The following is a 24090-nucleotide window of genomic DNA, read 5'->3' as shown; positions in this document are numbered from 1 at the left end:
ACACCATTTTTAAAACCCAAAACAAAATGAAACAACTTTATTTAACCATAAATTGACGAATTATAAGCTACACAAATGGTTTGACAGTATCATTTGTCAGTTTTTTGGCCATTTTAATGATCTTCGCCTATTGGCGGTATTTTAAGTACAGAAAGCCAAAGAAAATCCCCGACAAGCCCAATTTCCAGCCAACAGCCAACCCGTTTATTTACAGCCAATATTTTTTAGAAGAAGCCCAATTGGCGGCTTTCCAGCCCAATATGGCATCCCTGCTGTCAAGCCTGAGTCTGTCAGTGTCAGTACACAGTTACTCCCTAAAGAAGCCAGACGCGTTTAAAAAAAAACCATGGAGTATATAGCCTTACAAATTACATAGAGATGACAAATTATTGGATGGGAGATTTATAGATTATTTGTGATTGGCTGCCTAGGAAGTTTGTATGAAAAAAAGTTCGCGCGCTTAGTCACACTACTACAGGGTGACAGGTCAAGCGTGCTTTAGGGCTCAGAAATAAATTCTATGTGTAAGAAAAAAAATTCTGACATAAAAAAGGCGCGAACTTACGTCAAGTTAGTCAGAATTATAAGAAATGTTCTTATAAACGGAAACCGAGTATTTTTACAGCCTTCAGAGCAAAAACGTCGTATCTGTTATGTTGCGTAAATGTAAAGTTACTATACTTTTACTTTTAAGTGTTTATTGTTTGGAAAAAAATGGAAATAAATTTATTTTTGTAGGCATTTATTTAACAAAAACTCTTAATTAAACCCCCTTGTGTGTGTGCATGAAGAAATTGCGCTTTTTTGGCCACAACATATTGATGAAAAAGGTCGGAAAAAAAAACCCATAAACAAAAGCACATTTTTTTTCTTTTTTTTTTACTTATTTCTGGAATTTTTATGAAGAAAATTTGTTACTTTGTTATTGTTACTTAAAATGTGCTCGTTAAATGCACGATTTTCTCAGCAATTTCTTCCTTCTTCTTTGTAATGGCAGTTTCAGAGGAAACCAGCTTTTGTTTGTTAATCTTATCAGCAAAGAAATCATCAACGGTAGAACTGTGCTTAGTTAAAAGCTCCTTCAAATTCTTATCCAAATTCTGCAATTCCTTAACCTGGTAATAGTAGTTATTTTAGTATAAATCCTACTATATCTAATAAAAGTAGGAGGTTATTTAGGGGAATTACGCGAAGTTATTTTGGGGAATTACGCCAGGTTTTTTAGGGGAATTACGCCAGGTTTTTTAGGGGAATTACGCCAGGTTTTTTAGGGGAATTACGCCAGGTTTTTTAGGGGAATTACGCCAGGTTTTTTAGGGGAATTACGCCAGGTTTTTTAGGGGAATTACGCCAGGTTTTTTAGGGGAATTACGGGCCGTTTTTTAGGGGAATTACGGGCCGTTTTTTAGGGGAATTACGGGCCGTTTATGGGGGGAATTACGGGCCGTTTATGGGGGGAATTACGGGCCGTTTATGGGGGAATTACGGGCCGTTTATGGGGGAATTACGGGCCGTTTATGGGGGAATTACGGGCCGTTTATGGGGGAATTACGGGCCGTTTATGGGGGAATTAAGGGCCGTTTATGGGGGAATTAAGGGCCGTTTATGGGGGAATTAAGGGCCGTTTATGGGGGAATTAAGGGCCGTTTGTGGGGGAATTAAGGGCCGTTTATGGGGGAATTAAGGGCCGTTTATGGGGGAATTAAGGGCCGTTTATGGGGGAATTAAGGGCCGTTTATGGGGGAATTAAGGGCCGTTTATAGGGGAATTACGGGCCGTTTATAGGGGAATTACGGGCCGTTTATAGGGGAATTACGGGCGGGTTTAAGGGGAATTACGGGCGGGTTTAAGGGGAATTACGGGCGGGTTTAAGGGGAATTACGGGCGGTTTTAAGGGGAATTACGGGTGGTTTTTAGGGGAATTACGGTAGGTTTTATTAATCACCTTTTCAGCAACTTCGGATCCTTCTTGTTTCAACTTAGTCAATAAATCGGCGATAGATTGAGTGGCGCTTTGATAATCCCCGTTTAATTTCTTCAAAGTGGCTTTATAGGCGTTTGCGTCGCGACTACTCTTATATTTTTGCAAAGCCGAATCAAATTGCGTGTATAAATCGGCCCTGGTTTGTTGATGGCTTTGAATGTGCTCAATCAAACCTACAACTTTTAATTTACTCTCCTTATGCGGGTCCTAAAATCGGCCAACCAAAAACGAAAAACTTATAATTATAATTAACATTTCAATTAAGATAAATAATTACGTGAGTAATCGTGAAATCCAAACGAACATAGACGATAACCAATAAAAACAGCAGAAAAAAAGCGACTACGACTAAAATTGGTTCCTGCAACATCAACATCTTTTCATATTTGTAATGAAGTTCAAAATCTTGAATGTGTTGTTCGACAAGGTTTTTCTTATGGAGAACGACAACGGGACGTCCAATCGTGTCCAAATATGTGTGATGGACTTCATTACCTCGACGTTCGATATCATAAGGGAATTTTAACTTAATATCTTTACTTCCTTCAGGAAGGATAACTTTAACAACAGCATCTTCAATAATGCTATCATCAAAAACGTGATCGACAAAACGCATTTTCAAAGCGTAATTATTTCCTATTGAAGTTTTAATGTTTTAAAGTTAATTTTAATTGAAATTAACCTTAAAATTAATAATTTAACCTGAATGGAAGAGGTATTCATAGGTGGGGACGTAATAACCCAAGATATAATGAGTTTTCCAGCCACCAAATAACGGGAAACGTGGTCTTAAATCTACTTCAACGGAATCTTCCAAAATTCTTAAATGGCTAGTGGAAATATTTCCAATTTCATCGCGATAATAAACATCGCCAGCTGATGCCGGTAGAATAGTCTAAAAATTTAATTTTAATTTCTAATTATAATTACCCAAAAAATTTCTAAGGAAAAGTTAATTTGAAATTAAATTACTTTAAAGGATTTTATCGATGATAACCCAGACATATCCCTCTGATACTCGTATCTAGAAAATACCCCCTTTAAAACAGCCCCATTGTGTTTAATATCATACTCTTCCTCAATTGAAATGACGCCCCAATGAGAGACTTCAATCAAACGTTTCAAGTTCGTTATAACCAAAAACGGACTGCTATTTTCATAATGAACTGTTAATTTGTTCTGAAGCAATTAAAAAATTAAATTAATTTAACAAAAATGAGTTATTACAGGGTTGCCACAGAGTTTTCAGAACCAAAGGAAAATTCCCTGACCTTTTGGGCCCATTTTTAAAATTCCCTGACTTTTTCCTGACCTTTTGGGCCCATTTTTAAAATTGCCTGACTTTTCCCTGACCTTTTGGGCCCATTTTTAAAATTGCCTGACTTTTCCCTGACCTTTTGGGCCCATTTTTAAAATTGCCTGACTTTTCCCTGACCTTTTGGGCCCATTTTTAAAATTCCCTGACTTTTCCCTGACCTTTTGGGCCCATTTTTAAAATTCCCTGACTTTTCCCTGACCTTTTGGGCCCATTTTTAAAATTCCCTGACTTTTCCCTGACCTTTTGGGCCCATTTTTAAAATTCCCTGACTTTTCCCTGACCTTTTGGGCCCATTTTTAAAATTCCCTGACTTTTCCCTGACCTTTTGGGCCCATTTTTAAAATTCCCTGACTTTTCCCTGACCTTTTGGGCCCATTTTTAAAATTCCCTGACTTTTCCCTGACCTTTTGGGCCCATTTTTAAAATTCCCTGACTTTTCCCTGACCTTTTGGGCCCATTTTAAAAATTCCCTGACTTTTCCCTGACCTTTTGGGCCCATTTTTAAAATTCCCTGACTTTTCCCTGACCTTTTGGGCCCATTTTTAAAATTCCCTGACTTTTCCCGGACCTTTTGGGCCCATTTTAAAAATTCCCTGACCTTTTGGGCCCATTTTAAAAATTCCCTGACCTTTTGGGCCCATTTTTAAAATTCCCTGACCTTTTGGGCCCATTTTTAAAATTCCCTGACTTTTCCCTGACCTTTTGGGCCCATTTTTAAAATTCCCTGACTTTTCCCGGACCTTTTGAGCCCATTTTAAAAATTCCCTGACCTTTTGGGCCCATTTTAAAAATTCCCTGACCTTTTGGGCCCATTTTTAAAATTCCCTGACCTTTTGGGCCCATTTTTAAAATTCCCTGACCTTTTGGGCCCATTTTTAAAATTCCCTGACTTTTCCCTGACCTTTTGGGCCCATTTTTAAAATTCCCTGACTTTTCCCTGACCTTTTGGGCCCATTTTTAAAATTCCCTGACTTTTCCCTGACCTTTTGGGCCCATTTTAAAAATTCCCTGACTTTTCCCTGACCTTTTGGGCCCATTTTTAAAATTCCCTGACTTTTCCCTGACCTTTTGGGCCCATTTTTAAAATTCCCTGACTTTTCCCGGACCTTTTGGGCCCATTTTAAAAATTCCCTGACCTTTTGGGCCCATTTTAAAAATTCCCTGACCTTTTGGGCCCATTTTTAAAATTCCCTGACCTTTTGGGCCCATTTTTAAAATTCCCTGACTTTTCCCTGACCTTTTGGGCCCATTTTTAAAATTCCCTGACTTTTCCCGGACCTTTTGAGCCCATTTTAAAAATTCCCTGACCTTTTGGGCCCATTTTAAAAATTCCCTGACCTTTTGGGCCCATTTTTAAAATTCCCTGACTTTTCCCTGACCTTTTGGGCCCATTTTTAAAATTCCCTGACTTTTCCCTGACCTTTTGGGCCCATTTTTAAAATTCCCTGACTTTTCCCTGACCTTTTGGGCCCATTTTTAAAATTCCCTGACTTTTCCCTGACCTTTTGGGCCCATTTTTAAAATTCCCTGACCTTTTGGGCCCATTTTTAAAATTCCCTGACTTCTCCCTGACCTTTTGGGCCCATTTTTAAAATTCCCTGACTTTTAACTGACCTTTTGGGCCCATTTTTAAATTCCCTGACTTTTCCAGGATTTCCAGGTACTGTGGCAACCCTGAATTAAAAATTAGGCCTAACAGGAATTAAATAATGCAACAAAACTTACAACAGAGAAAGGGGCAATATTCTCATAAGGTCCGTAAGTAACTGTACTTTCAGACTGAGACACTGGTTTAAGTTTCGTGTACGATTCAACGTTGTTCGAGGATAATTGTACAGAAGTTGTTTGGGTTTTTGTTTGATAAGGCGAATAATAATAATGGTTGCCATGATAAAGTATGAGTTGTTTCTCGCTTTGAAGGATTTCGGATGGATAGGGAATGAGTGCATTAGTAAAAACAGTCTCAACTTCAATCACAGTCTCTTTTCCCGCGTCTAATGGCTTTCTCAACTTAATTTTATACGTTGCCTTATCCCTGAAGGGTTTATAAGTTAATTATAAACCCTTAAATATGTAATTAAAGGTGCAATTTACTTACGAGTGTTTTAATACTTGCGTTTCGGCAATATCTAGAGTGACTTTGCCATCGTCTAATGCCTATAGGTGTAAACATCGTTAGTGGTAACGTAACGTTGGTCAAAAACTGCATGGGGGTTAGAAATATCATCAAAAAACCAATTTAAAAACTTACGTGAGCGGTGAAAAATGCTAATTTATCTTTAATTTCATCGTCAAGAGTGAAAACAAAGTTGGTAACTGGCGATTTAGCTGTATTTTCAAGAGTTATTTTCGTCGTGACTTTCACAAGTTGGGATGAAATGTCAATATTCCTGTCAACCTTTTTATTAACGATTCCGCTATTTATTGCGGTTGCTTCACCGGTTGAGGCGAAACTAACATTAATAACGCAAAATAGGCATAAAAGACTAATAATTACGGCGCGTTTCATCTTTAATTTCATTTAAATTAACGCCGATTGAACAGGATTAAGATATTAATGCATAGCCGAGGCCTAACACTGCCGTAAAACCGCTGAAGTGGAAGCCCAACGCCGGCTGCTGATTTCGACCAATCACAGTTCGAGACACGTTCACTTCCGGTTTTATAAATGACACCTCACCGGAAATGTGTATTATAGTGGCGGGTATTTGAATGTTTTGGCGGGAAAATAAGTAAGGCCTAATTAGGCTTAAAGAAAGATGGAAATTGGTATTTTAGGGTGGGAAAATGAATAAGCATAATTAGGCTTAATGAAATTTGGAAATTGGTATTTAAGTGCCAGAAATATGGATATTTTGGCGGGGAAAATGAGTTTAGCGCCAGAAATTTGGATTTTTTGGCGGGAAATGAGTTTAGCTTCAGAAATTTGGATTTTTTGGCAGGGAAATGAGTTTAGCGTCAGAAATTTGGATTTTTTGGCGGGAAAATGAGTTTAGCGTCAGAAATTTGGATTTTTTTTGGCGGGAAAATGAGTTTAGCACCAGAAATTTGGATTTTTTGGCGGGAAAATGAGTTAAGCCTAATTAGGCTTAAATAAAATTGAAAAAAGTCGAGATTTTCATAAATATAGACGCTTTAATAACAAGGAACGATCTTAGCATTATTTCAATTCAATTACAAGTATAAAATTTTCGCTTTAAAAAAGAAATTAAAGGCTTACAAAGATCTGCTTAAGCTACAAAGATACCGGTTGATTTTAAAGTAGTGATTTCTTCCGGCGTATGATGTTGCGTAAAAGAAGGGTAACAAGGTTGCTGCGACAACAAGTGTAAAAATTGCGTTAGATACTTCTCTAGATTAATCTGATAGATCGGGTCGGCTAATATGTCAGGATCATCTTCCTCTTCCACAAAATCATCGTAACCCGCGTAATCCTCGGCATCCGCAAACGGAGACAACTGACTGTTAGCATTCGAGCCATCTTCGCTAAAATCCTCATCCTTCCATTTAAAAAAAAAACATAAAATAATTAACAATAACTTGAAGAAGTTGAAAGAATATCTTCCATCAACTTACGTCAGAGTCTCCGTCATCTTCATCACCATCGACAGCCTCTAAACTATTGGCTAATTCGCTAATTAAAGCTTTGTAGATTTTCACCATGACTGGAATTTCCGTGTACTGTATGGGGCTCTTATTGGTTTTAGACCTAGTCTCTATTCCGGCAACAGGATCTATGATCTGTTCGCCTTTCACCATAACTTCCGTTAACCGAGTATCATTGGTTTTAATTGCGTGTTCCAAAAGTTTGCATAGTGCTAGAATACTGCAAAATGTATTGTGAAGTCAAACAGGTTGATCTCCGGATCGGATCGGCTATCTAGGCCTTGGACCTTTGTCAAGATCGGCTATCTAGGCCTTGGACCTTTGCCAAGTCCAAGATCGGCTATCTAGGCCTTGGACCTTTGTCAAGATCGGCTATCTAGGCCTTGGACCTTTGTCAAGATCGGCGGGCTATCTAGGCCTTGGACCTTTGTCAAGATCGGCGGGCTATCTAGGCCTTGGACCTTTGTCAAGATCGGCTATCTAGGCCTTGGACCTTTGTCAAGATCGGCTATCTAGGCCTTGGACCTTTGTCAAGATCGGCTATCTAGGCCTTGGACCTTTGTCAAGATCGGCTATCTAGGCCTTGGACCTTTGTCAAGATCGGCTATCTAGGCCTTGGACCTTTGTCAAGATCGGCTATCTAGGCCTTGGACCTTTGTCAAATTTCTATGACTTACTTGACTTTACGATCATAATGTCCCCAAAAGAACTGTTGTTTCGAAGACCACTCTCCGAGAACAAAGTGTAAGGCCGACTTTCCAGTTGGTCCAGGAACGCTGGACAAAAAATCGAGTACCGCGTCTATTTGGGTGTGTATCAAATGCGCGAAAACTAAAACTAAACTCTGAATGACGCTGAGGGTTTCCGTTTGTTGAAGGCGACTTAAAACGGCTCTTAATAAAAGCTCAGAGTTTTCTCCCATCATGGGTCCGGCTTTGGTCATCAAAACAGAGACTAAACGACCCACAAAAGTTGACGCCGTCTCGGGAGAACGCGGATCCAATAAATGTTGCGCGATTTGAATGATGTAATGTAAACCATTTCTCCCGTGATCATCGTGCCACGCCGTTACTTGATCAAAGGCAGTTGACACGTAAGCTCTCATTAATTCACCTCCATTCTATAAAGAAAATCAGTAGCTGATCAAGTAACTCGCTCCGCCCGACTCAGGGTACATGTCCCGCCCCCAGTTAGAGTACCCGACCCGCCCGACTCAGGGTACCCGTCCCGCCCCAGTCGTGGTACCCGTCCCGCCCCAGTCGTGGTACCCGTCCCGCCCCAGTCGTGGTACACGTTCCGCCCCCAGTTAGAGTACCCGATTCGCCCGACTCAGGGTACACGTTCCGCCCCCAGTTAAAGTACCCGACCCGCCCCCAGTTAGAGTACCCGATTCGCCCGACTCAGGGTACACGTTCCGCCCCCAGTTAAAGTACCCGACCCGCCCCCAGTTAGAGTACCCGATTCGCCCGACTCAGGGTACACGTTCCGCCCCCAGTTAAAGTACCCGACCCGCCCCCAGTTAGAGTACCCGATTCGCCCAACTCAGGGTACACGTCACGCCCGATTCAGGGTACACGTCACGCCCGATTCAGGGTACACGTCACGCCCGATTCAGGGTACACGTCACGCCCGATTCAGGGTACACGTCACGCCCGATTCAGGGTACACGTCACGCCCGATTCAGGGTACACTTCACGCCCGATTCAGGGTACACTTCACGCCCGATTCAGGGTACACGTCACGCCCGAGTCGCGCTACCCGTCCCTCCCCCAGTTAGACTACACGACCCGCCTGACTAACGGTACACGTCCCGCCCGAGTTACCCGCTACGCCCGACTCAGGGTACCCGTCCCGCCCCCAGTTAGAGTACCCGATTCACCCGACTCAGGGTACCCGTCCCGCCCCCAGTTAGAGTACCCGACCCGCCCAACTCAGGGTACACGTCCCGACCGAGTCGCAGTACCCGTCCCGCCCCCAGTTAGAGTACCCGACCCGCCCGACTCAGGGTACACGTTCCGACCCCAGTTTGGGTACCCGCTCCGCCCGACTCAGGGTACACGTCACGCCCAAGTCGCGGTACCCGCCCATCCCTGAGTTAGAAACTATTCCTTACCTGCATTGTGGTGTTATCGTCAGTTTGAAGCGTACATTGCGCGGCAACGACAAAGGCTTGCGTTACTAAAGGTTCGGGCAAAGGTTTAGGACTACTTCTAACCAACGTTTGCAAAACATCCATAGCGACTCCTTGAAGACCACTAGGAATCTTTTCAGGAGGGGCTTGCAAAATTGATATCAAAGTTGGCAACAATTTTTGAAGAACCGATCGAACGCAAGCCGGATTTTCGCTTAAAACTTTAAAGATGTCATCGGCTAATGAAACTAAAACTGGATCACTATTGTGCTTCAAAAATGTCGCGATAACTAAAGGAGTCACGCGACTTTCGATGCTCGCTGTGAAATCTTTATCAATCTGATTTTATAATTATAATTATAATTAAAACTAATTATTAGATAAACTTAAAGAATTAATTAAGAAGGATTAATTATAATTAATTTCTTACGGATAACACAATCGAAATTGCTTCCATAACGAGGGATAAAACTTCGTTAGAGAACTGAATTGATAATCCTAATAAACCTTCAACAATCGGAGCCAAAAACGGCATAATTATCGCTACTTGATTAGTTCCTTTTAAATGATCAGAAAATCTGAGATAAAAATAAGGCAACGACTACTTAAACCCAAATTTTATATTACCTTTAAACAGGGTTCGTACAAAATTTTTGGAATGAAATTCCCTGACTTTTCCAGGTTTTCCCTGACTAAATTCCACAAATTTCCCTGACCATTTGCAATAACTTACAAGGCGTAAATATATGAAAGCCAATCTAAATTCACTCGAATCATTTTTGCACGAGTTGTCATTGTTATAAAGATAAGCCAATTAATTCGTTTAAATTTAACCATAAGTAAATCATAAATAACCGGAGCGAGCGAAGCGAGCTCCGCTAATTTTGGGTTCTACTCAAGTCTCAGACAACACTTTTTTGGTCACCCTTATACTGTTATCCAGACTATCAATTTCCCACCAATATATTTTTTCCCTGACATTTCCCTGACTTTGTAGGCCCATTTTCAATTTCCCTGACATTTCCCTGACCTTTTAGGCCCATTTTCAATTTCCCTGACTTTTCCCTGACTTTGTAGGCCCATTTTCAATTTCCCTGATATTTCCCTGACCTTTTAGGCCCATTTTCAATTTCCCTGACATTTCCCTGACCTTTTAGGCCCATTTTCAATTTCCCTGACATTTCCCTGACCTTTTAGGCCCATTTTCAATTTCCCTGACATTTCCCTGACTTTGTAGGCCCATTTTCAATTTCCCTGACTTTTCCAGGTCGTGTACGAACCCTGTTAAACTAATTAAAGTTCAATTAAACAAGTTAACTCACCCCCAAACAGCACGAACAGCGGAAACCCTTATAGTAGCAGGTTGATTCGATTGTAATCCGCTAACGGTGGCTTGCAAAAACCTCCTGGTTAAATCTTCGTTCATAGCGATGCAAAATCGACTTCCAGCCCATAAACATCGTCCAACGAGGAATTCCAATCCTCCCAAATTAAGATCGGCCAAAATGACAGTTTCCAAGAAGGCAACCAGATCAAATTGAAGTTTCCCATTTTGGATATGTTCTACGATAAGTTCCTTAACGGATCCCAAACTTAAGAGACAAGCCTCGTGAATTCTCCACCAATTAGGATCACCAGCTAGTTTTTTGGCTTCGGCTTCTTGCAAATGTTTCGTCACGGCTTGACATAAACCAGAAGAGCATTCTTCGTCAAATTCAGTGCAAAGTGACATTAGTAGATCCTGAGCTGAAATTCTAATGGAGTACGAGTACGTGTCGTCGTCCTCGTCTTCTACAAATTGGTCCGGACTGTGAGACCACAGTGCGATCTATAATATGTGGTTAAAATTGAACAAAGAACAAAGAAAAACTTTATTTTTCTTATTTGGATGTTTCTATTTAGGCCCAACTTCCAAGTTTTGGGCTTAAATAGACTGGGACTGTTCAGGCGCCAATTTTGTGCCTAAATATTGCAGACGGGACTGTTTAGGCGCCAATTTTGTGCCTAAATATAATAGATAGGGACTGTTTACACCCATTTTATGCCTAAATAGAGTAGACGGGACTGTTTAGTAGCCAATTTTGTGCCTAATAGAGTAGACAGGACTGTTTAGGCGCCAATTTTGTGCCTAAATAGACGGGGACTTTTAGGCCCAAATTTTGAGCCTAAATAGAATAGACGGGACTGTTTAGGCGGCAATTTTGTGCCTAAATAGAATAGACGGGACTGTTTAGGCGGCAATTTTGTGCCTAAATAGAATAGACGGGACTGTTTAGGCGGCAATTTTGTGCCTAAATAGAATAGACGGGACTGTTTAGGCGGAAATTTTGTGCCTAAATAGAATAGACGGGGACTGTCTTGGCGCCAATTTTGTGCCTAAATAGAATAGACGGGGACTGTTTAGGCGCCAATTTTGTGCCTAAATAAAGTAGGCGACTGTTTACACCCATTTTGTGCCTAAATAGACTGAGACTGTTTAGGCGCCAATTTTGTGCCTAAATAGAATAGACGGGACTGTTTAGGCGCCAATTTTGTGCCTAAATAGAATAGACGGGACTGTTTAGGCGGAAATTTTGTGCCTAAATAGAATAGACGGGGACTGTCTTGGCGCCAATTTTGTGCCTAAATAGAATAGACGGGACTGTTTAGGCGCCAATTTTGTGCCTAAATAGAATAGACGGGGACTGTTTAGGCGGCAATTTTGTCCCTTAATAGACGGGGACTGTTTAGGCCCTAATTTTGTGCCTAAATAGAATAGACGGGGACTGTTTAGGCCCTAATTTTGTGCCTAAATAGAATAGACGGGGACTGTATAGGGCTTTATGCCTAAATAGACAGGGATTGTTTAGGGCTTTATGCCTAAATAGACAGGGATTGTTTAGGGCTTTATGCCTAAATAGACAGGGACTGTTTAGGGCTTTATGCCTAAATAGACAGGGACTGTTTGGGACTTTATGCCCAAATTTTATGCCTAAATAGACAGGGACTGTTTGGGGCTTTATGCCCAAATGTTATGAATAAATAGACAGGGTCTGTTTGGGGCTTTATGCCCAAATTATATGCCTAAATAATAAATATACAGGGGCTATTTAACATATTCCACCCTATGTTTATATAGCTTACCTATCTTCAATAAAACCATTTATAATTCAAGATAAACCCCAAATCATAATAAATTTAATCTAATTTAACATAACATTACTAATTACTTTTTTTACCTGTTCTTCCGTAATTTGCATATAGAGTATCAAATAATACAGCAAATCCGTCATTCCTTTTTGAACCATCCCTCGGAACTTTGCAGTTTCAACCAAGGTAGAAACAAACTCAAATATGGTAAAGACCAAATTCTCAAAACCTAATACTTCGCCATCGGAATCAACTGGATTATCAACATTATCGGTATCATTTACGATGGTTCTAACATAAAGATTGGCACTTTCGGTTAACGTATTCCAAACTGGGGTTAATATATGAGGTAACCACGTTGCCATTTGTTTGGGAACAAATTTTACAAGAACTGTTAAAGCCTAAGTTAATTAAAAAGTTAATTTAATTTAATTAGTTTAAATAATTAGGATTGCGTAGTCATCATCATCATCGTACTTGTAAAACTTCTTTTCTTAAGCCACTATCGGATGTTATTCCATCGGGAATAACTAAAGCGTGTACCAAAGCTTCGGTAAATTGAGGGAGAATTGGGTATAAAAGTGTTTTAGTGATGCTCTAAAGATAATTTTGGGGGCAAAAAATATTAGAATCATGGATATGTTTTACACAGGGTTCATACAACTTTTGGAAAACAAATTTCCCTGAGATTTCTAGGACAGGTTTTTCCCCATATACTTCCCTGAGTTTTCCAGGTTTTTCCCGTATATGTAGTATCCTACGGAGCAAATGTTAACGAAGGAGGGGGGGGGGCAAATATGACTATAACATACTCAAAGGACATCCCCGTATCTCTAATATAACCAGAGTTATGAGCCTCCAAAGTTTGGTGTAATGTTAATCCTATGGAGGATTTGTTATATTGAACATTTTGCTTAATTTGTTAATCCTATGGAGGGGGGGGGGGTATGTTTTTGAACGTTTTGCTTAATTACTCGGCCCCTGTTTGTCGTAGCCCTAAGATTTTAGTATGGTTGGATGGGGGGCAAATTGGGCTTTAACATACTCAAAGGACATCCCCGTATCTCTAATAGAACCAGAGTTATGAGCCTCCAAAGTATAGTGTAATGTTAATCCTATGGAGCGAATATTCACGAACATTTTGCTTAATAACTCGACCCCTGTTTGTCGTAGCCCTAAGATTTTAGTATGGTTGGATGGGGGATAAATTGGACTATAACATACTCAAAGGACATCCCCGGATCTCTAATAGAACCAGAGTTATGAGCCTCCAAAGTATAGTGTAATGCTATTCCTATGGAGGATTTGATATATTGAACATTTTGCTTAATTACTCGGCCCCTGTTTGTCGTAGCCCAAAGTTTTTAGTATGGTTAGATGGGGGACAAATATGACTATAACATACTCAAAGGACATCCCCGTATCTCTACTAGAACCAGAGTTATGAGCCTCCAAAGTTGGGTCTAATGCTATTCCTATGGAGGGGGGTATGTTTATGAACATTTTGCTTAATTACTCGGCCCCTGTTTGTCGTAGCCCTAAGTTTTTAGTATGGTTGGAAAGAGGACAAATTGGACTATAACATACTCTAATATAACCAGAGTTACGAGCCTCCAAAGTATAGTGTAATGTTAATCCTATGGAGGGGGAATATTCACGAAAATTTTGCTTAATTACTCGGCCCCTGTTTGACGCAATTTCCCTAGCTGATTTCCCTGAATTTTACTAAGAATTCGAAATTTCCCTGAATTTTCCCTGAGGTTTTAGTCAACTATTTATTTCCCTGATTTTTCCAGGTTTCCCCTGTTTTCCAGGTTCGTATGAACCCTGTAATATCAATAAATGTATCCCTACTTTGTTATGTTCACCCATAACTGCAATAACGTGAGCGCACGTAGCAAAAATCTCCACAGCACGACCCCTAGTTCTAATACTATACTTCTGAAATATTTATTTATTTCTTTTTAACTGTGTGGTTTATGTTGACGTGTTAATCGAAGAAGAAAACCCCTACCTCAGTTTCCGCGAAAATTTTATACATTTCTGGTAAAATTACCGGAGCAACTTGGCCCATTTGTAAATCGGTAACTTCTCTAGAAAATTCTGTCAAAACTCTCATGGCACCATGAACAGCATTAGGATCGCCGCTTTGTAAGCATTGCATCATTAAGTCAAATAAATGAGGCCAATTTTCGGGCCAATCCCAATGTGCAATGGCTGATATGGCATAAGCTACGCTAGTACGAACTTTACTAATACTTTCTTTGAGACCAATTGGTAACATATGACGAATGGCAGCTTTGGCCTTAGTTTTTTAAGGGTTATATACGTAATTTTAGATATATTTTAATATGGAAGGTGTTGGATAAACGTACCTCATCTGTGGTAAGAGGTTCGACAAATTTCTCCGCCTGCGTTGACCAATGAACTTCAACATACTGTTTCAATAAAACTGAGGCTAATTGTCGTATTGGCAAGTGACCGTTTGGATCGAGGGTTAATTCGGTTAAATGTACTCCAAATTCTGTACAAATCATTTAAAACCTTTAATTTTAATTTAATACCATTTGCCAAAATAATAAAATCGTCGTCGTCGTGGTGGGTGACATTCAAAAGGTGTCACACACTCACACAATGATCACATGGAACTTAGCCAAGGCTTAGCACTCTATTCTCGAAAATATGCTCTTTTTTCATAGTTAAAATAATTTCTTACCGTCTGTTACTTCTAAAGCTTTTATTTGTTCTTCGGCACAAGCCCTCACATTTTGTGAAGGTGATAAAATACCTGAAAGAGTTTGAAAAAGGGCTTCCTTACGAGTACGACTCACGTCGTCGCTGTTAGAATCCGCCATTTTGATTTGAATAAGATTTAGAAAAAAACCCGCGAGCCCGGGGCCCAAATCGTGGGTGCCAGAAACAGGGCTGCATATAAGTTGAAAGAATATACTTTTAAATTTTAACCATTCCCGTTTTTTTAACGACAAATCATTAATTTCTTACTTAAATTGTGATAAAAACTGAATAATTATTTTAAATATAAATTTTTTTTTACCAATTTCTGGTATCAATTTAACTTCAAAACCCCAAAACAATCGATTTTTTTAAAGAAACCCACAGCACACTTGTTCACGCAATAAGCCTAGTTTGGCGGGAAAACTGCCCTCTAAACACAGAACAGCAACGATAAATCATTAATTTCCTACTTAAATTGTGATAAAAAGTGAATAATTAATTTAAATATATTTTTTTTACCAATATCTGGTATTAATTTAACTTCAAAACCCCAAAAGAATCGATTTTTTTTTTTAAAGAAACCCACAGCTCACTTGTTCACGCAATAGGCCTAATTTTGGCGGGAAAACCGCCCTCTAAACACAAAACAGCAACGTGGCGCTTTCAACGACGAAACTCATCGCCGCAAAAAACAAAAGAAACCATGTAAATATATACAATAATTTAATGTTTATTAAATTAAAAAAGAGAAAAAAGTTAATGCTTCCAAGTTTAATAATAAAATCATTATCGGAGCTTTTCATCTCCACCATTTAAAATTTTTTTTTAAGACAGTACTGGACGCATTTATGACGTTTAAGTGTGGATGAAACGCAAAAAATATATACCGCGATTTATATCGAATTTCTCCTAAATTTGTGGCTATTTACAATTATAAATTTAATAATAATATTTTGAATTTTCCAAAATAATTTGTAGACATGATTACATAATTTCAATTAACCTAAGCTGCGAGCGATATTAGTTTATTTAGCTTAATTACTTATCTTTCTTATGTTTCTTACGCCGCTTTTTATTGCCAGAGCTTTGTCTTTTACTTATGCAACGCGAACAAAACCAACTTTCTTCTTCCTTGGGTGGGACAACGATTCCCACGCAAACCCTAAAAAAGATAAGAGAACCCGAACATTTCAATGGGTTTTCTCGAAAATAGACGAAAATAGGCTTAGTAGTGCTAACTATACAGATAAGCATTGATCCAAGATGGCGGTCTAGTATAAGATCGCGAACATTTCAATGGGTTTTCTCCAAAATAGACGAAAATAGGCTTAGTAGTGATAGCTATACAAATAAGCATTGATCCAAGATGGCGGCCTAGTATAAGATCGCGAACATTTCAATGGGTTTTCCCTCCAAAATAGACGAAAATAGGCTTAGTAGTGATAGATAAGCATTGATCCAAGATGGCGGCCTAGTATAAGATCGCGAACATTTCAATGGGTTTTCCCTCCAAAATAGACGAAAATAGGCTTAGTAGTGATAGATAAGCATTGATCCAAGATGGCGGCCTAGTATAAGATCGCGAACATTTCAATGGGTTTTCCCTCCAAAATAGACGAAAATAGGCTTAGTAGTGATAGATAAGCATTGATCCAAGATGGCGGCCTAGTATAAGATCGCGAACATTTCAATGGGTTTTCCCTCCAAAATAGACGAAAATAGGCTTAGTAGTGATAGATAAGCATTGATCCAAGATGGCGGCCTAGTATAAGATCGCGAACATTTCAATGGGTTTTCCCTCCAAAATAGACGAAAATAGGCTTAGTAGTGATAGATAAGCATTGATCCAAGATGGCGGCCTAGTATAAGATCGCGAACATTTCAATGGGTTTTCTCCAAAATAGACGAAAATAGGCTTAGTAGTGATAGATAAGCATTGATCCAAGATGGCGGCCATATACTAGTAGGCTTAAATACGTACCAATGGTACCAATCGTCGCATTCATCACAACCAATCATGGGGCTTCCATCATCAGGTCGTGTGCATGCTGGACAGATCCATATCTTATTGCCGCTTTCGTCCTGTTAACGATGAAAATATACTTTAAACCCAGTTACCTAAAACACGCAGAGTGTCCTAATTCCCGTCACAAAAATACTTGCCATGATAGTTCCAAGTGTCTCGGTGGTGACAATACACGGTGTTGGTGACGCGGCTCTCTTGGCCGCACCTCTACCTCGTCCACCTTGCCGCCCCCGTCCGCCACTGGAACCAACAGCCGCGGCGGTAGCTGAGGCTGCCGCAACGGCGGCTCCTCTAACCGGAGGCGGGGGAGCCGGAAGTGGACTCTTAATCCTAGGTGGCGGAGGCGGCGATGGTGATGGCGGCTCTGGTGACGGAGCCAAATCTTTCGCGGGGCTACATGAACGAGAATCTTTACCTGAAGATTTGATAACACTAAAACAACAGGAAAAGAAAACTTTGTAGCTAGGGCCTTACTAGATGAAAATAAAAACGCAATAAAATTATACAAAATTAGCAACACAAAATATAAAATGTAAGAGATTGTACACTCGCTATAATCAACCAGGAAGGCGTAGTACCACTTTACTTTGGGAAGTAGTAACTAAATAGAGCTATCTCAGAAACCCTAGTGTGACGTCACCCATAGAACGAAACCATTAACAAACATGGCCGCCCGTGACGTTTTACTTTGGCACTGACGTCAGAGCTGAGATATCTCTATTAGTCCTTCCTTTTATCGTGTACAATCCCTCACAACCAAAACCAAAACCAAGATAATAAATAATAAACTAAAATGTATATCGATAGCTCTCGGGAGTTTACGATATCTGACGGGGAGTTTTTTTTTTTTTTACGTTTTAAGCGTATCAATTCTGTAAGAAAATGGATTTTAAAACGTATATTTTCGATTCGTTAGTATTATTATAGATAGAGGTGGATGGAACCGAACCCGAACGCTTGACACAGATATGTATATATATACACGACTCATGCTGGCGCAGTGCAAGAACTTTCCTTACGTTAAAGGAAAACTTCAGGTAACATAACATTATACCTTAAAAGAACGGCTAGCCTTTTCTAAATATGAAAGGAATTAAATATTTAAAAGAAATAAATAAATGATCTCTTATTACAATATGATAATTAGATTAACATTTAATTAAGCTTGAAAAAAGAAATCAAGGACTACTACGCCATACGCCATTGGTTTAGTGGCGTCTGCTAAACAGAACCCCTTATCCCTACGGGATTGGTTGAATTCGCGGGTCTGCTACACAGAACCAATTACCCCTACGCAATTGGTGGAATTCTCACGTCTGCTACACAGAACCAATTACTCCTACGGGATTGGTTGAATTCTCACGCCTGCTACACAGAACCAATTACCCCTACGGGATTGGTTAAATTCTCACGTCTGCTACACAGAACCCTTTACCCCTACGGGATTGGTGGAATTCTCACGTCTGCTACACAGAACCAATTACCCTTACGGGATTGGTTGAATTCTTCAAGGTAGGGGTAAGGTAGGTTCTGGCTAGCAGACGCCACTAAACCAATGACGGATTGCGCAGTAGTCCTTATTTTTTTTAAACTAAATAAATGCTAATCTAATTATTGGATCTTGAGATCATTTATTATAATTTTAATATTTAATTCCTTTCATATTTAGAAAAAGGCCGTTCCTTTAAGGAATATAATGTTATATCACCAGAACTTTTCCTTTATTAAATAAAGTGGTGCATATTTTACGGAATCGCATTCACGTCATTCTCATTAATTTTAATTTCATTTAATTTTCCGTATTAATTTATTTTATTTTTTTGCGAACTTTCATTTTTTTGCCTACCATTTTCTTATTGGTCGCATAAAAAATTGCGGTATCCATTTGATAGGAATGGTAATGGGAGGACGGGAATAAGTAGTGCATTCTATATAATACCATTTAAAATAATGACCCGTTAATAAAACCCTACCATTTAAAAAATAACTTTCAATATTGTCCAATCGTTGTACGGAAATTAATGGATATTTTTCGTTTAAAATTACAATCTTTTCATTACGAATTCGAGTATTTTTGGCTGCTACCGATAACGCGGTACTACTACTACTACTACTACTACTTATAGTACCATCGTTGTTCGAACTGTTACTAGTCCTACTACCACTATCGGTATCGGTATCGGTATTTTGCGTATTTTCGTTGTGAGGAATTAAGGAATTATTTGTGGAGGATAATTTTAAAGTAATTCTGGACTTTGAGGAGGTTATTGCCGAACACGAATATTGACTTTCGGGGTTTAGTAACTTTAACGATAACTTTGGCAAATCATTTGTTATTAAATTATTAGTATTAGATGTTTGGCTTAATTTATCACTAGTATTATTAGATAATTTTAACATTAATCGAGGTAATATTTGTTCGTTCTTTCTTTCATTAGTGACCTCAACGTTACGATCGCCATTAACTGACCATAAACAATGATTTTTGTTCGATACTTTCAAACATAATCGAGGTAAACACGGTTTTTCTTTAACGGAATTATATTTATCAAGTCGTTGTTTCGATAAATGAAATAGGCCTAACAACCTTCGATTTTGATGACGTCGTATTTTGGCTAAAGTATTTTTAACTTTGTAAAAACCCTGGTTCGATAATTTAAGCGTAATATTTGGTAACGCTTTCTTTCTAAGGTTACTGAGTCTCCACAATTTTCTTTTACTAGATTTGCGTATAACTACGGGTAAAACGCGACGCGGAGAATCATGTGGAGAGTTAGGAGTTGAAAGGTTAGATTGGCTTAGACTATTTTCGGAGTTATTTTGATTTAAAGCGTGCGAGGGATGAGAATTAGAATTAGATTTAGAATTAGCCCCGTTTAAAGATTGCTGTAATGTGTGCGAAGGAAAGGAAATAGGTTCAAGATGAGGAGGAATAGGAGAAAAATGAGAAGAACTCCGACCCCATTTTGTCGAACAATTCGCAGTCGATTCGGTTAAAGGAGGGGTAGTAGATGAGCGTGATTGGTTCATCTTTATCACTCTAAAAGAATAAACGGACAATTTGTCCGATACCGAGAGAGAGAGAGAGAAAAGAATAAAGATCTTAAGAAAAGTAATTACACTTCGCAGTCAGCATCGCTAACGGTAAGGTAATTTAGGCCTAAGTAAGAGTACGTCTTATTTTCTCTACCGGGAAATCTAACCAGGGCCGTCCAGAGGGTCAGTCGGACCCCCACCTTCTAAGGGCCCGGGACGATTATAGAGCGGTTTTGAGGAGGGGGGGGGGCGCGATTTGGTTCGTACATTTCCAGGGGCCCTCGATTTGGTTCGTACATTTCCCGGGGCCCGCGATTTGGTTCGTACATTTCCCGGGGCCCGCGATTTGTTTCGTACATTTCACGGGGCCCGCGATTTGGTTCGTACATTTCCCGGGGCCCGCGATTTGGTTCGTACATTTCCCGGGGCCCGCGATTTGGTTCGTACATTTCCCGGGGCCCGCGATTTGGTTCGTACATTTCCCGGGGCCCTCGATTTGGTTCGTACATTTCCCGGGGCCCGCGATTTGGTTCGTACATTTCCCGGGACCCGCGATTTGGTTCGTACATTTCCCGGGACCCGCGATTTGGTTCGTACATTTCCCGGGGCCCACAAACTCTCTCGACGGCCCTGAATCTAACAAGGGCCTAACTTAGTTCAAAAACCAACACCGCGAACGTATATAACAATCAAATCTGATAATCTTACATCTTTGTCGAACCCGACGAATGTGGCGTACTGCTTCCAAGTTTTAGCGTGATTTTGGGGACACTGCTTAAATCATCTTTAACCTTCTACAAGATTGAAATAAATTCGTAAGATCTACTACGTTTCGTTGGTTAGCGGAAGGATGGGGTTGAGATGTTCAAGTACCTTCTCTTCCTTGGGTTTTTTTATCGGTTTCTCTTTTTCAACTTTGATGGGTTTCATTTTCTTCTCCGCTTTTGTTTTAGGGGGTTTGGGTGTCTTTTTCTCAACAGGAGGTGGTTTCTTAGGTTCAGGGATGATAACGGGCGCTGGTGGTGGAGGAGGCGTTGGGGGAGCTGGTGGAGGTGAAGGTGGAGACGGTGGCACGAACTTCTTGGATTTTTCCTTGACCTTTTCTTTAACCTTCTCTTTCTTCTTAACTTTCTCCTTCTTTTCGGGTTTCTTCTTATGTTCCTTGTTACTTTTGGAAGGTTTATCCAATTCGTCATCACCCTTAGAGGAAGATTTTTTCGACGATGTCCCTTCGTTAGGGTTATGTTTTCGTTCTTGAGTGTTCTTGGAGGAACTTCCGCCTCCCGATCCTCCACTGTTCGGTAACGCCAAATTGATGGGTTGCGTTTGTCCACCGCCTACTTGCATCTCCATTTTAGGGGTTACGAACAATGGCGGTGTTGGGAAAGGGTTGGATGGTAAGGGTCGTAATGGTGAGAATGGACTAGGAGGAAAACCCATGCCAGGAAACTTATTGAAAGGATTGTTGTTAAATGGATTGGGAAACGGGTTAAAGTTCGATGGTCTATTCGCTGGTGAGTTTTGATTGGGTGTTAAAGGACCAGGTGATGGTAATGAGTCAACAACGTCACTGGAATCGCTGTCATCCAAAGGTGGTGTTGGCGCCCTTTTCTCTTGAAACCCAGAACGTCCGAATTTAGGGAAAGATAAAGCGGGTTTGGGTTTATCTTTAACTGGTTTCTTCTTGGGAACTTTCCCAGATTTCTCTCCTTTTTCGGACTTGTCAGATTTTTCGGGTTTATCCGTTTTCTCAGGTTTATCTCTATCCCGGTCTCTGTCTCTGTCTCTGTCCCGATCTTTATCTCCCTTATCTTTCTTTTTCTTGGGGTTTTCCGGAGTAACCGATTTTGTTACGAGTTCAGGTGACTTGGTTTTCTCCTTTTTACTCTTGGGCGGAGGAGAGGAGATCTGAGGTTCGGGTGTTTTTGGAGTTTTGGGCAGTGAATCTCCGGCGTCTGACGAATCAGTGAAGTCGTAGACGTCTCTTGGTTCCAACTTCTTGGAACTTTGAATAACAAAACTAATGGCATCGTCTACATTCTTATCCGATTCTTTATTTTCGGTTTCCATCTCCGATTGGCCACGTTTAATAACAGCGTTGATGCATTCGTCAAGGTCCGCCATTCTGTTCTCCTTTTCTCTACGAGCTTGGGCCTCGTCGTCTATGATTAAACGAGGTTCCGGTGTGTCTTCCCGCGACTGTTCATCGTCAAAATCATCGTCATCTTCTATTAACGCTCTTAATGGTTCGATTTTAACTGGCATTATCGGCTCGTGAACTTCAGGAGGCGGTGGTGGTTTCTGTGGCGGGGGAGGTTGAGAAGGCTGTTGCGGGAGATGTTGCGGTTGCGGTTTATCAACAGGAAAGAACAACTTGGGAACTTTGTTTCCAGGGGGTTTTGCCACGTGAAATTTATGTCCTTTTGGAGATTTTGGCGAACGAGGATAACCAATCGCGGAATGAGACGGTGACTTTATTCTGTGTTTAACTTTGGGTATTTTCATTGGTAGAGACAAACCAGCGTCTTTCATACCAGGTCCAGGTGCCCTGAACGATTTATCCTTGGCAATTCGAATTTTATTAATCGCGGGCTTCATTTTAGACATTTTAAGTCCATTATCGGATGACTTTTTCTTTTTCTTCATTCTGGATGGATCATTGAACATATTCCCTTCTTTTCGAACGAAATTCGGGGGAGACGTGTCCATTGGGAACCTGTTGTGACTTGGGCTCTTATTCTTGGGAATTTTCATCTTTTTAATGTGCTTTTTCAGCGTCATGTCCTTCTTAAACTTCAGCATCTTTGATTTATCCTTTTTAAACAGTTTTGGTGGTTTTGGTGTCGAAGTTATATCCAAAGGTTGCACCGAAGACGAGGATGACGTAGATGGACTTCTAACAACTGGCTTTTCAGGGGTAGCCTCAACATTTTTTGGGGGCATTCGGGAATCTGGAAGTTTGCCTTCCCTGGCTGGGGAAATTAGCCCAGATGGTGTCATAAAAATGCTAACTAGCTCTCTCATAGGTCTGCCTTCATCTTCAAGTGATAATTTAGTTCGTTTAGCGGAGGTCTGGTCAACTGATCCGTCATTAACTCTTTTAACTCCCGATAATGGGTCACTATTTAGGTCCAAGTCATCGCTACTGCTTGAAGATGGAGAATGGGGAGTTTCGAATATTTTGGCACCTTCTTCCGGTTCGGGTGTACGAGGGGGTGGCTCTTCCTCCCCCTCGGGTTCCGGGTGTGTTAATGGGAGATGTTCGTGTATCCATTCTGGTCTCTGAGCTACAGACCGGCTTTTAGGTTTAGGAAACTGAAAGTTTGAACCGTGTGGCAAAGGGTACGCGGCAACTTGATGCGCGAAGGGTACTGGCTCGACTCCTTTGACGTATTCTTCTAATTCGTGTAGTTGTACACCCATTAAACGAAATGCCAAACCCAAATCAATGATATTGGGTTCGGAGCGATTGTACTGATTGCTGTATTCATGCGTGATTTTTGATATTTCTAACAAATAACGATGCGCGATGTCAACTAAAACGTCCATAGGGGACGTTTGCACCGCGTGCCAACCAATGTTTTGACATATTTGCGCGACAGCCACTTTCAACAAGTTACGTGAAAATTCCGAGGCCATTACAAAAAAAACCTCCCAACGCGAAGTGTTTAGCAGATTATAATCTGCCTTTAAAAACAAAACTTTACCTATTGATTGCCATTTTTCCGTTCATTCACACCATCTTAGTGGTTTGACCTACAAAAACAAACGGTTGCTGCCTTAGAAACTTACGTCTATAATCATAATCAATATTCTCGGACATAGTTTTTTTTATTTCAAGTTGTGACCAAGGCTTAAGATTGCAAACAGATAACAACATGGATGGCTTATGTAAAAAGTTGGGTTTCAAAACATACCTTTTAAACAAAATAACTGTATGTATGTAATATAACGTAAACACTACTATATAATAGCAAATTATTTATTAAATATTTAAGTATTTTTAACTAATTAAAAGCAAATTACATTGTGAAAAATTGCAGCGTACAACAACACACCCGGAAATCAACGATCTAAAAATTATTGCGTCTCGTAAGGTGGCGCCCTAGCGGTCAGAGAATGTG

The 24090-nt window shown here is 40.2% G+C and overlaps 3 protein-coding genes across 4 annotated transcripts; all 3 read right to left on the bottom strand.

Moving 5' to 3' along the window:
* Positions 1-725: 725 nt before the first annotated feature.
* On the bottom strand, positions 726-5925 carry LOC149621352 (dolichyl-diphosphooligosaccharide--protein glycosyltransferase subunit 1). The gene is made up of 8 exons (XM_089853831.1): positions 5554-5925; positions 5401-5459; positions 5028-5337; positions 2957-3163; positions 2687-2879; positions 2262-2620; positions 1946-2191; positions 726-1115 (listed from the first exon to the last, which is right to left on the bottom strand). The coding sequence occupies exons 1-8, from the start codon at positions 5821-5823 to the stop codon at positions 933-935; spliced, it is 1827 nt and encodes a 608-aa protein (XP_089709957.1). The 5' UTR covers positions 5824-5925; the 3' UTR covers positions 726-932.
* Positions 5926-6417: 492 nt separating this feature from the next.
* Positions 6418-15042, bottom strand: Ipo9 (Importin 9). Its single transcript, XM_089853826.1, has 12 exons — positions 14885-15042; positions 14544-14692; positions 14183-14473; positions 14023-14109; positions 12646-12765; positions 12258-12569; positions 10362-10867; positions 9470-9617; positions 9022-9378; positions 7586-8028; positions 6879-7128; positions 6418-6802 (listed from the first exon to the last, which is right to left on the bottom strand). The coding sequence occupies exons 1-12, from the start codon at positions 15021-15023 to the stop codon at positions 6533-6535; spliced, it is 3072 nt and encodes a 1023-aa protein (XP_089709952.1). The 5' UTR covers positions 15024-15042; the 3' UTR covers positions 6418-6532.
* Positions 15043-15610: 568 nt separating this feature from the next.
* LOC149621350 (uncharacterized) lies at positions 15611-24038 on the bottom strand. Of its 2 annotated transcripts, none has more exons than XM_089853852.1 (6): positions 23884-24038; positions 20840-23722; positions 20675-20760; positions 17068-17323; positions 16886-16986; positions 15611-16066 (listed from the first exon to the last, which is right to left on the bottom strand). In XM_089853852.1, the coding sequence occupies exons 2-6, from the start codon at positions 23603-23605 to the stop codon at positions 15943-15945; spliced, it is 3333 nt and encodes a 1110-aa protein (XP_089709978.1). In that variant the 5' UTR covers positions 23606-23722; positions 23884-24038; the 3' UTR covers positions 15611-15942. The 2 variants fall into 2 exon arrangements, with proteins under 2 accessions (XP_089709978.1, XP_089709977.1); XM_089853851.1 differs by having other exon boundaries at positions 17068-17362; positions 23884-24037.
* Between the last annotated feature and the right edge of the window lie 52 nt (positions 24039-24090).

Source organism: Phalangium opilio, unplaced genomic scaffold, assembly GCF_054372755.1.
Source record: "Phalangium opilio isolate 3A_F unplaced genomic scaffold, DU_Popi_V2 ptg000206l_1, whole genome shotgun sequence".
Taxonomy (NCBI): domain Eukaryota; kingdom Metazoa; phylum Arthropoda; class Arachnida; order Opiliones; family Phalangiidae; genus Phalangium; species Phalangium opilio.
The sequence above is the reverse complement of the archived record's forward strand: the minus strand, read 5'-3'. Positions and strand labels throughout refer to the sequence as shown.